The sequence below is a fragment of the Hemicordylus capensis genome, chromosome 4 (genome assembly GCF_027244095.1).
Source record: "Hemicordylus capensis ecotype Gifberg chromosome 4, rHemCap1.1.pri, whole genome shotgun sequence".
Classification (NCBI taxonomy): Eukaryota; Metazoa; Chordata; class Lepidosauria; order Squamata; family Cordylidae; genus Hemicordylus; species Hemicordylus capensis.
The window spans coordinates 73,362,097-73,374,709 of NC_069660.1; the positions used below are offsets into that span (position 1 = coordinate 73,362,097).

At 40.6% G+C, this 12,613-nt stretch overlaps 1 protein-coding gene across 5 annotated transcripts in view; it reads right to left on the reverse strand.

Annotated features, from left to right (window-relative positions):
* Positions 1-12,613, reverse strand: part of SCUBE3 (signal peptide, CUB domain and EGF like domain containing 3) — a 192,694-nt gene that overhangs the window by 109,624 nt on the left and 70,457 nt on the right. For all 5 annotated transcript variants that reach the window (XM_053249552.1, XM_053249551.1, XM_053249549.1 and 2 more), the window contains exon 4: positions 7,866-8,000. In XM_053249552.1, the coding sequence (XP_053105527.1) occupies positions 7,866-7,947 (82 nt within the window). In that variant the 5' untranslated portion in view covers positions 7,948-8,000. The remainder of the gene's footprint in view (positions 1-7,865; positions 8,001-12,613) is intronic.

Here is a 12,613-nt window from a genome sequence, read left to right on the forward strand (position 1 = left end):
TTTTAGTTGAAATTATGAGGTTGAATAGATATTACTGAAAGTAGATTTTTTATCTTTCTTCTGCACTGGATTCCCTTTTATTATTTGCAGAAGTTTATAAAGACTAGGGAAATTAGTTTATATCGGTATACATTCAGTTTATGGTTATAATTACTGTTATATTACTGTCTTGTGCGTGTAATTAGTTATTTTCAATATGAAGATTTGACTTCTGTATTCCTGGTTAATTTAACAGCTGCTATCAAGAATTTAAGAAGAGGGAAATCTCCATACCAAAGGGCAATGTTTTTCTCTCTTTTTCTCTTTTTTTACTTTTATTTACTTTCTTTGATTTCTTTTTTTAATCATGGGTCAATTATCTGGTTTCTAGAAGATCAAGAGCCCTAGATTTCATATTAGTATTTTATAGAATTCCTTTTTCTCCTCTCTCTCTCTCTTTCTTTATTTTTTTAAACTATGGGTTAATTATCTGACTTTCAGAAGATTGGAGTCCCAGACTTTATATTAACATTCCATAAAACCCCTTTTCTCTTGGAATTAACTTTTTTCTCTCCTTCTTCTTTTTCCCCTTCCTTTTTAAACCCCATACTATTATTCATTTCTTCCATACATAACATGTTTTGGATACCAGTCATGAACATTTGTCAATGCGCTTTGCACTTGGGCCGCATGGGATGAGAATTCAACTATGGCCTCATGTCTATAGTATTTAAGCTTCAGATCTTTGCTGATCAGTCTTTTCCTCTTGGCAAGCAACTCTTTTCTCTCCTAAGCATAACTGGAGAGTCGGATGGGAGGCTCAAGATCCATTTTCCTATTTTTATATTATTGTCAGATTCATTTCTGTAGTTATTTCCTTTGTTTGTTTTTAGTGACATTCTTATAGATAACACCTTCTGAGCTTATAGATTTCAATATGATTATTTGCATTGTTGTTTCTTTTTCTGTGTTCCCATTACTTTTGGACCTCCCACTGAGGTTGGTTATGGAGAGGAGAGCCAATATGAAGTGATTAATGTGATCTGCCTAAGATTTTACATACAAAGTTCGATATTTATTCTATCCAGCTTGTGTTTCACTCAGATGGAATTATGAAAATTACATTCCTATCTTAGAGATTTTACAAACAGCATTGGATTTATGAATTTCTCCATCTGCTACTTACAGCATTGAGATAGTTGTATGTGAATTTATAGCTTTTTACTGCAAAAGTTTGTAACAGAAGCTTTTCAATGTCCTTGTCCCACCAGAATAAGGATTTCTATTGATACTGAATATTTCTGGGGGTTTTTCCCCTCTAGATTTTCGGATTCTTTTGTTATTATTTAGGATTCCATTCACCCATCAACTTGATGAACAACATAATTAAAGGAACTTATATTCATTACTCTGTATGGGACCTTTATTTGCTGTTCAGAGAGAAGTTGGGATGAAAAAGATCCTTGACTTTTTAAAAATCTCTCAGTTTATTTAGAATATTGTTATTTAGTATGGTAAAACTTTTAAAATTTACCTTTTTCCATCAGATTCATTAGATTTAGGATTCTGAAAGTTTCTGAGTTGCTTTTAGATTTCCCTCCCTCTTTTCTTCTCTTTTTCTTTCTCTCTCCCCCCGCCCCTTCATATAGGATTTAAATTAGATGAAAGACGAATTGGCAGTGGGGAAATTTATATTCTTTCTAAAGAATAAAGAATATAGTTTAATTTTTGTGATCGGTATTTTTACTGCAGAACACAACGGGTGTTTACCTAGGTTGAGGTTGGTTCTCCTGTCTCTGTCCGGCTGGTCCCTGGGAGGCCAAAAACTCTATATGGATGCCTAGATTTAGACTCTACATGGCTAGTTAATTGCATTTATTTTACTTCTTATATAAAATATCACTACCTTCTGTATCTTTCTTATGATTGGGGATTCTTTTTTCTTGGATGGATAAGATCTTGTTTGTAAACTTGAATTTTTGTCGAAATCTCAGAGATATAACGTTTCTGTTTTTTACTTATATTACTAATAAAAGCATTTTAAAAATCTTAAAAAGAAAAAAGGAATAAAAGAAACTTCAGAGCCACTGCTAAAAACAATTATTTTTATAAGTTTCTAATACAAGTACTTATTTAACCTGAAGATGACAGGGACAATCTTATAAAAGTCATCCTCCTCATTCACAGAGAAGACCTCTTCTATTTCAGCTCTGCTGCAAAATATACATTCACCATCTAAAAACAAAGGGCTTTCCCCCCCCCTTCATTCAAAATTATCATTTCAGGAGCGTAGGGAAGCTGGCAGCGGCCCATGTGTGGCTGCCGCCACCCCCCTGGCGGCGCCCCCTGACGTCAGACGCGGGGACATGGTCTCCCTCCCAAACGAAGCTGCGCGGCCCCGTTTGGAACCGAAATCAGACTGCGCTGCGTTGGCAGCATGGCTGGAGAGAGCTGTTCCGGCCACACTGCGGGCTGAGCTCTCTCCAAAACAGGGCTGCGTGGCCCCGTTTGGGAGAGTGATCGGCGCCGCTGCATTGGCAGTGAGACCAGGAGCGGATCTCCCTGCCTTTAAGGCAGGGAGAGTCACTCTGGCCATGCTGCCAACGCAGAACCGGCTGGTTTTGGTTCCAAACGGGGTTGCGCGGTCCCGTTTGGGACTGAAATAACGTCCCTTGCATCTGACGCCAGACACTATTTTTTGTAAAATAGAAGCGATTTTACATAAAAGCACTCTCAGAAGCTTGTAGAGGTTGAAAATCTGACTAGAGATTGAAAATCCTCACCTGATTCCCCTTTACAAGCATAGCCCTGGGAGCCGTTTAACCAGTCCACCATGGACCAGGCTTCATTCAGTCACGGACTGGCCTGGCTCTCCTGGAAGCCGGTCTGGTTTGCCATCATACTGTCAAAACAGCCCAATTCATGGTGGACCAGTTCGTGACTGAACAGTTCATGCACACCCTTAAGTGAGAGTAGTGTAGTGAAGAACAATATCTGGTCTATAACACTGACATTTCTCCTTTCCTTATCAGTGAGTCTGAATGAGGTTCTGATTACCATTGCTCAAAGAAGTCTTGATTTTCTGACCTGTGTTCCATATAGGAACAACACCTGTTTGCATGCCTACACAGAAACCAAAGAATTAGCCCACATTATACTCAATGCCTACTGTGGAAAACTTCCTGAAAATAGTAGCACAGCATCACATAGCCACCTATGTAAATAATATCCATATAAATATAGGCTTAAAAATTTAAGATTACAAAAAAGTTTGGCGTGGGAGCTGATTTCAAAATGCGGAGGAGGGGTATCCAATGATCAATCTAACGTCATCTGTGCAGGAATTTCTTGACTCCCATGGTGTGAGCTCTCCTGTAGAATGACAATCTAAACCCAGAAAAATTCTTAGCTCTCCAGTTGGCAACGTGCCAATCCGACATGAAACTTATATCGTTAAAGCAAGTTCACATCTAAGATTATGGATCTCAGCTTCATGCCTGCATAGTACATCGCCAAGTGGAGATTGGGGGAAATTTCTGAGTTTATACAATTGTTCTACAGAAGGGTGCACGCTATGGGAATCTCTAGATTCCTATGGAGAGACATTAAATCAATCATGTGAACCCTCCCTGTCAATTTTTAAATTGTTGTAATGTGTGTGTTCCACCCCCCCCATTTCTGTCTTAACGAATGTTTTATTTTGTTTTTATTCTGTTGTAAACCGCCCAGAGACGTACGTTTTGGGCGGTATAAAAATGTTTTAATAAATAATAAATAAAATTTACTTCAGAGAATATATGTCATCATATTTAGTTGTAATGAGGGATGAAGGTATAAAATTATATTTTAGAGGAGCTATTTCCTGTAAGTAGATTTGTAGTATGTGGGTCACCTCATAGGAACATATGAAAAACCCTGCTGGATCAGGCCCAAGGCCTATCTAGTTCAGCATTCTGTTTTCCATAGTGGCCCACCAGATGCATCTAGTAAGCCCCTCAAGCAGAAGACACAGACATGTCCCCTCGCCTGCTACTGTTCCCCTGCATCCTGCCTCTGAACCTAGAGGTCGCCTATAGCCATCAAGACTAGTAGCCATTGACAGACCTGTCCTCCATGAATTTGTCTGAATTCCTTTTAAAACCATCCAAGCTGGGAGCCATCACTACATCCTGTGGCAGAGAATTCCATAGATTAATTACGTGCAGTGTGAAAAGGTACTTTCTTTTTTTGGTCCTAAATTTCTTGGCAATCAGTCTTATGGGATGATGCCTGTTCTATTGTTGTGAGAGAGGGAGAAAAAATTATCTGTTTCGACAGCATGCTTAATAAATTTAATAATATCTCTATCATGTCTCCCCTTAGTCACCTTTTTTCTAAACAAAACACCTCTCATGATATCTACGGAAGCAATCAGTCTTAAAATATGGGCATATTTTGCAAGGAGCCGCAGACAATCAACAGCTCATCACTTTCTGGTTTGTGTGAAACATGGTTTTAAGCACTATTTGCAGAAACACACTAATATCTAGCACAAACATGCTTGAGGTTTGTTGAAATCACTAACACCTGGAAATTCTATTCAGCCACGCCACCGATGGTCCAATTCAGATGTTATACAAAGCCAAGATAAAACAATATTAACCCAAATTTAAATGTTGGGTTCAGATAGTGGTTTATTTTCAGACCTCTGGTTAGAATAAGCCATGATTACTTGGTATGGACATAATGACTAATCCTGGCTTATTTCCAGTCACAATCAAAAGAAGAATCCTCTAAGGCGCGCACTCTCTCTCTCTCTCTCTCTCACACACACACACACGAAGTACGCACACTCTCAAGAATCTGAGATACTGTGCAAAGTCAAGGTTTAGTCTTCATCCTGTGTGATGTCTCAATCTCAACCAGCCCTTTATTATTCCTAGTCTTCCCTAAGAGGTTCAGCTCGTTCAATCATATTCCATGTAAGATTCTTCTCCTTCCAAAGAAATCATTTTGTTTTGTTTTTGCATTAGAACCATTTCTTTTCCCAGGGCCTTTTTCTAGTACAAATTATTCTTTACTTCATTGCAAGAGTCTTGTTGCGGAAGTTCACTGTCAGCTTTGTACTCAACACTTCTAGGGGCCTTGCTGACAAGTACCCCAAAAGATAACAAGTAGTAGGTTACATTACCAGTTATACAGACATGAAATCAGCATTCCATGTGAGATAACATACTGTTCCCTTACCAATGCAAAAGAGAAGGGACTTGTCAATGGTTAGCACAGAAGTCAAAATAATGGAAAAGGAAAGGGACTCTCTAATCCGCTCTGTCAGTAATATCTGGGATTAAAAGGAAATAGGAGAAAATGGATCAGTCAGTTGAACTAATAGAATTGTACCAGGAGCCAAGTACTGTATATGAATGGATCTTGCATGAGAATTCATAAAGAACCAAAAGTTACCTCAATATACTATTTTAGTCAAAGAAGAAGAAAGGTGGGGGAGGGGGAGGAAATAAATCAAAACAGAATCCCATGCCAGCTGGAGACTGCAAATTTTGTGGAAAACAACAAGAATCTGTTTCTTGGCTTTTCAACTTTCCTTAGAGGTTATTCTTAGCAACACAAAACAAACAAGAATAAGATGGTAAAGCTAAGACACAAGAAACAACAAGAAAAGACAGGTTCTCTAGATAGTTGTAGTAAAGAGTCCTCCCACCCCCACTGCTATCTTTCACTTCAGTAAGTCGCTTGGAATATACATTAACGGCCTCTATTTGGCATTTTAGATGCTTTTGAAAGGACCCGCAATGTCTTTGATGCCTGGATCAAAACGCTTGTCTGGTTTTGCTGCAGCTTCTCTATGTGACATCATAGTCTCCAACAAAGCTCGGAGCAGCTTGTCTGCCTGAATCCAACATCAAACACAGATGCTCCTGCAAAGCTGGCATTAGATTCCGTCCATACACCATAATGGCTATAAGACTTAGTTACAAATCAAGAAGTCACTGATTCGAATCACACCTCTGCCATAAACTCTTTAGGTGACAAAGGTTCCTCTGCCTCAGACGCTGTTACCAGCAACATGAGGATAAGAATGATCTTTCTTATTGAGTTGCTGTAAGGATGACAAGAAGCTGATATAGGTTAAATCTGGAAAATTCTAGAGATGATCTATAAATCTCAAATGTTATTGTTACAGTCAACAGTCATTCTCTTACTTGGCTAATCCAGCTGACTCATCTTTTTACTTAACTTAGGCATGTAGCATGGTAGAGTTAGATACCAGGATGATGAACACAGTTCATAGGTCAGTTCACATCACCAGTTTACCGTGTTGATAATGTGGGATAAGTGGATCTGTACAGGCTTCAGCGTCCGGTGAAGTAACTATACAAAGACTTCCCCATACTTGCAACTTAACCCATATTCACTGCTGTCCCCCAACCACCTCTGTAGAGCTGCCCAATGTGGGTTGACCATGGTAAATGTGAGATACATTTTGATTTGGGTGTGTGTTATTGATGTAGTCACATACAGAACTATGCAGAGGTCAACTCAACTGGCATTCACATGCTATTAGGGAAGTGTATCCAGAACCTGGAAGTGTATCCAGAAGAAGTATATCCAGAACCTTGAGGCTCTGGATACATTGGGCTGAATTAGACAAAACTGAGAAGTAATGGTCAGGCGCCAAAATTTGATGTGTGCCAAGTTCAGTGCATAGGGTCTACAGGCACATAAGTAGAACAGTTTGGTCAAAAGTGACTAACTGAAAACTGCAGCTGCCACAAGTTGAAGTGATTATAGCAACAATTTCCCAACACTTCCACCTTAAGCCTACAGTGTCATAAGAAAGATTTCCAACACTGGATACCCAAGTACAAAGTAATTGGCACTTTGTATAAAAAGTCCTACTTGTAAATGGGTTAGCAGTAGTTAACAGACTATTAACAATAAGGCGTAAAATTTGTTCTTATAAGCACATCAGTAGCCAAAAGACAATTGACAACGTGTGGGATATTAAATGCAGAAAGTCTCCATAACTTCACTGTTTGGAGAGCCAGATTCTCTAACCAGGCCTATTACCAGATGTTAACTTGAGGCACTTCCAAGCAGAGGACTTTGTGGGCGACTGGCACTCTGAAACAACACCCGCAACCCATATGGGGACTGTGCCTGGTCCATCCCCATGCTGTTCACTATAAGCCAGACAAATTAACAAAATCAGAATGGGTGATTACCCTGCCTTACCCTACTAATTAGTACCTCTTACTGCAGATATCTTGTCCTTAATTTTCAGTTTGGTGCTACCAGTTCATCACTCATAAGAACAGCCCTGCTGGATCAGGCTCAAGGCCCATCTAGTCCAGCATCCTGTTTCACACAGTGGCCCACCAGATGCCGCTGGAAGCCACAGACAGGAGTTGAGGGCGTGCCATCATTAAAGCGATGTTGCGAAGTGCCCAGCCCATGATCCAAAGAGTTCCCAGCAGGAGTGTAGCAGCAGCCTTAATACGAATATGAAAAATATGTATATACTGCTTTTTAACAAAAGTTTCCCAAAATAGTTTACATAAAAGTAAATAAAAATAAATTTTCAAAATGGCTAAAATGGCTCCCTGTCCCATCTGAAAAAGAAACTTAAGATAGACACCAGCAACAGCCACTGAAGGGATGCTGCGCTGGGGATGGATAGGGCCAGTTGCTCTCCCCCTGCTCAGTAAAGGGTAGGTAGATAGGTATACTCTCAGTAAAGAATGTAACCATCCATATAAGAAGTCTCTTTCAAATGTGAGAACTCCTATTGACCACGTGGATAATATTTTCTCTTTTTTTCAATTGTCTAGTTCAGTGGAGTCAGAAAGCAACATATAGGGCAAGAAATATAGGCATTAAAGACCAACCTTCTGGGCGCTGGATGCAGGTGTGCTGGTTGTCACTCAGGAAAAAACCTTCACGACAGTGGCACTCATAGCTCCCCATCATGTTGACACATGTCTGCTGGCAGCCACCATTTCCCTCTGCACACTCATCCACATCTGTTCCAGGAAGCAAAAAAGAGAATGAGGAGAGTCTGATACATCACCTTATTTATACAACACAAGAACATCAGAGTATATAAACATGCATGATACTTATTTATTATTTTATTTTTTCAAATGTGTAGACCACCCCAAACTTCTGTCTATGGGCAGTTTACAACATAAACCGCATTAAAAATACAAACCTGAAAACAATTTAAAACTACAGTCAAATTAAAAAGCATGGGTGAAAAAATGAGACTAGTGACTTTTTAAAAGTAGTCAGAGATGGGGAGGCTCTTATTGAAGCAGGGAGCGCATTCCAGAGTTTCAGGGTGGCAACAGAGAAGGCCAGTCCCTGTGTAGCCACTAGATGAGCCAGTGGCAACTGCAGATGAACCTCTCCTGATGATCTTAACAGGCGATCATCTTCATGGTGAAGAAGACATTCTCGTAAATACCCAGGGCCTAAGCTGTTTATAGGTTATAACCAGCACCTTGTATTTTGCCCGGAAACTTATAGACAGTCAGTGTAGCTCTTTTAGTATAGGAGTAATATGGTCTCTCCAAGATGACCCAGAGATCAACCTGGTTGCCACATTCTGTACCAATTTCAGTTTCCAGACAATGTACAAAGGCAGCCCCACACAGAGTGCATTGCAGTAAAATCTGGAAGTTACCAGCATATGTACCACTGTTCTGAGGTCGTCTATCTCAAGAAACCGATGCAGCTGGCATATCAGTAGAAGCGGATAGAAAGTACCTCTGGCTACTGCCTGGGACAGGCTGGATCCAGCAGCACTCCCAAACTTTGTACTTGTTCTTTCTGGGGAAGTGTGACCCTATCCAGACCTAGCAGATAAAAATTGTCTCCTGAGTTCTGACCCCACATAATAAGTACCTCCATCTTATTTGGATTCAGTCTGTTTGTCATCCCTCATCCAGCCCATCACCACCTCCAGACAGGCAATTAGGTTATTCCTACTCCTGATGATGCTGACATGGAAAAATAGATTTGGGTGTCATCAGCATACTGATAATACCCTGAACCAAATCTCCTGATGATCTCTCCCAGCAGTTTCATGTACATATTAAAAAGCATTGGAGACAGTATGGAGCCCTGGGGGACAGCATATAAAAGCTCATGTTTCGAAGAACAACAGTCTCTAAGCAACACCATCTGGATTCTGCCTGAGAAGTAGGAGCAGAGCCATTGCAAAGCAGTGCCTCTCACCCCAAACCCCCTCAGATGCTCCATAAGGGTACTATGGTCAATAGTATCAAAAGTTGACAAAAGATCCAAAGGGACCAACAGTCACACTCCCTCTGTCAATTACTAACTGGAGATCATCCATCAGGCTGACCAAGGCAGTTTCTGTTAGAGGTTGTTGATTTTTACCCACAACAGGTAAAACAGCAGAGCACTAAGGAATGAGCACACACTCCAGTTACAGAGCAGGTAGCAGAGGATGGTTTGGATATTGCAGCTGTTTAGAAAAAAACACATGGAGATCCTTGTATGACTAAACACTAAATATGTATTGGTTAAATACACTTAGATAGGAAAGACCTATCTCTAATCTAAAGGACTACATAGTGGATAGGTAAGGGGAGAGAGAGATGTTTCCATCTGCTCTCTAGGAGGAAAGGAAGGATTGTGACTCTGCACAGGAAGTGCTGCAGAGTCAGTTCAGGGGTCATAGAGTAGGGACAGATAGGGAGACCCTGACTCACTGTCTCTACTCCCAATGCCCCTAGTGGTCATTAGGACAGTTGGTGCAAAAGGGCGATGCACTGGAAGTTCATCTCCAACAGTTTCCACCCCATAGCCCACCCTAAAGCCAGTTTGAAATGGGTCTACATAGTTTCTTCCAATACTGACTGTAGCTGGGAGGCCACCAGCCTCTCAATTACCTTGCCCAACCATGGAAGGTTGGAGACAGGCCTATAGTTGCTTAACTGTTAACGGAGGGATCCAATGCAGGCATCTTCAGAAGAGGTCTAATGATTGCCTCCTTAAGACAGTAAGGCATCCTGTCCTCCCTCAAAGAAACATTTATAATATCTACCAGGCTCTCTACAACAACCCCGCTGCCAAGAAAGTATAAGCCATGTTGGACAAGGGTCAAGGGAACAATTGGTAGGCTGCACCGTTCCAAGCAGCTGAGCACAGATCTTCAAAAGCTCTAGCACTCTCTCTAAATAAAAACACTCTATTTATAAAAGCCAGTTCACATTCCACCCAACACTTTAGCATGGCCGTGAAACAAAGTACAGGATGAAGTTATGTAGACAGCAGAAGGCATGATTCTGAATATTAGAGGCAAGGAAGCAGGCTTAGCCCCTAACTCAATGATGCTGTTGAATACACCCCTTTATTCTCCCCCCACCCAGGTTAGGAGAATGAATGTCATCCATTTCTATGGAGCACAGTAAAGTGCTATACTTGGGGGACAAGGGTTATGTGTGAACCTTCTTACTACCTATGGCACTGTGTCACAGCCCCCATTAACAGACACTCAATGGGAATGTAATACACAGGTCCTGCCTTCTCTCTCTCTCTCTCTCACACACACACACACACACACACACACACACCTTGCTCATCACAATGGCAGACAAACACAAATAACAAAACAGCCTTACAGAACACTGCTTTGGCAGCTGGACTCAGATGTAGTGACTGAGTGTGTTGGGTGGTGGTGACTGGAACTCTCCATCTCTTCCCCTCTCTCAAGCTTTAAGGGCCTCTGTTTATATTATATGTTACTAAACACACACCCCTATAAACTTTTCCTTCCCTGAGGAGTTTTTCTTCAGCAAGCTCTTTGAGCTCTCCCACCCCACCCCTTGTCTCTTTTATAGTCAGGGAATTCTTTTTTCTTCCAGTTTAACTAGTACTTCCATTAAAATAAAACTAAGGAATACGCCACAGCTTCATTTTATTGGGTGGAAAATTATGCGAGTTAAACCATTGGAAAAAAATGGAAGCTCACTGAAGTTAATGTGAGACAATAATGTACACTAATGACTGGTCCCCTCTCTGTCACTTCTATTGATTAACCTCAGTGAAGTCAAATACCCACAGCTCTATCTCCCTTATTTGCCAAAACAGTTCAATAAAGGCACTTGCACTGTCCTGGGCAATACTTAGCAATGAAGAAAGGTGCCAGCAGCAGCAAGGGCATTTTCAAATAAACTTTAGAACTTCTCTGATTAGTGCGTAAAACAGCAGACAATTTTGCAGAGATGCTCAACTTTGGCCCTCCAGCTCTTTTTGGACTACACTCCCATAATCCCCAGCCACAGTGGCCCATAGCCAGGAATTATGGGAGGTGTAGGGCAACATCTGCAGAAGGGCCAAAGTTGAGCAGCCCTGATTTAAAGCAATATTCAGAATGCATACTTTTGCAAATGTTGTATGCTAAGCTCCAGTCAGATGTACTTTAGCACCTATTGTTCTGAGCACGGTATTAAACTTGAAAAAGAATGAGAGGGCAGCAACTCAAGAAACATCACCAAAAAGAAAAAGACAAAAAAGACAAAAAAGACACCCAGCCATCATTCTGCAGTTTCCCTAGAATTTTTAAGTGTAATAATGCACTTAAAAACAAGAAGTTGAGAGTTTTGTTTTCATTTTTGGAGGCGCATGTTTTGTTTGTTTTTGTACGAGAGAGAGAGAAAGAGGATGAGAGAAACAGAGAAAAAACGTAAGTGGAACAGACTTTTAAAATCCTGGTCAGAGAAGCTTTCCAAGTCTTTCTGGCTTCTTTAAGGACCCAGAACAAACAGATGTTTTGTTATTTGGAACAGAGAAACCTCCACTCAGAGCTCATTAATTGGAAGGAGGCTTAAATCCCATCCGCTCTTATGAGCTGTTGTCCTCTTGCCTATTTTGGTTTAATAAAACAAAGATGCAAGTCAGAAAAATATAATGCTTGCAGCCTTGTTAGCCTGAATGGAAGGTTTGGTCAAGTACTTCCCCACACCAGTTCTCTAGGCAAGCAGGCAAGCATAGCTAGGGGCTCTAAAAAGACAGAAGCCAAGTTCCTAACATCATGATCACCACCCAGCAATAAGACTCATTCCAAAAACAAATGCAAAAAAAGACTTCCTCTTTGAGTTGTTCTACCACGTCCTTCAGCCCTGACCTAGAGGAAGCCACTTCGAAAAGAAAGGAGTATTACCTTTCCTTGGAAGCAAAGAAGGGAGAATGAAAGAAGTGTGTGTGTACTGGTGGCTATCTATGAACAGAATGTTTGTATACTCTGTAGTGGTATGCAGGATCCTCTAAGGTGTTTTTTACAGGTGATGCTAAGAATTTCCTTTTAGTCTGGAATGCAAATATGGGATTGAAAGTGGAAGATATAACATCTGAAATCAAATGTACATTCCAGAAAATTGAACTTTCAGAAATTTTTCAAATGAAGGAAATGCAAAATGTGATTTATGCTTCAGTTGTGAAATTGCCTAAGAAATGAACCTTCAGTTCTCTATTAATATTCATCCAGAGGACTGGCAGAACATTTTTACAAGTCACATTAAAAGTACAATCCTATTTACTTGGAGGTATGAATGACCTCTGGCTGCAGATGATGGGAGCAGTAGTCCAATAACATATGGAGACCCAA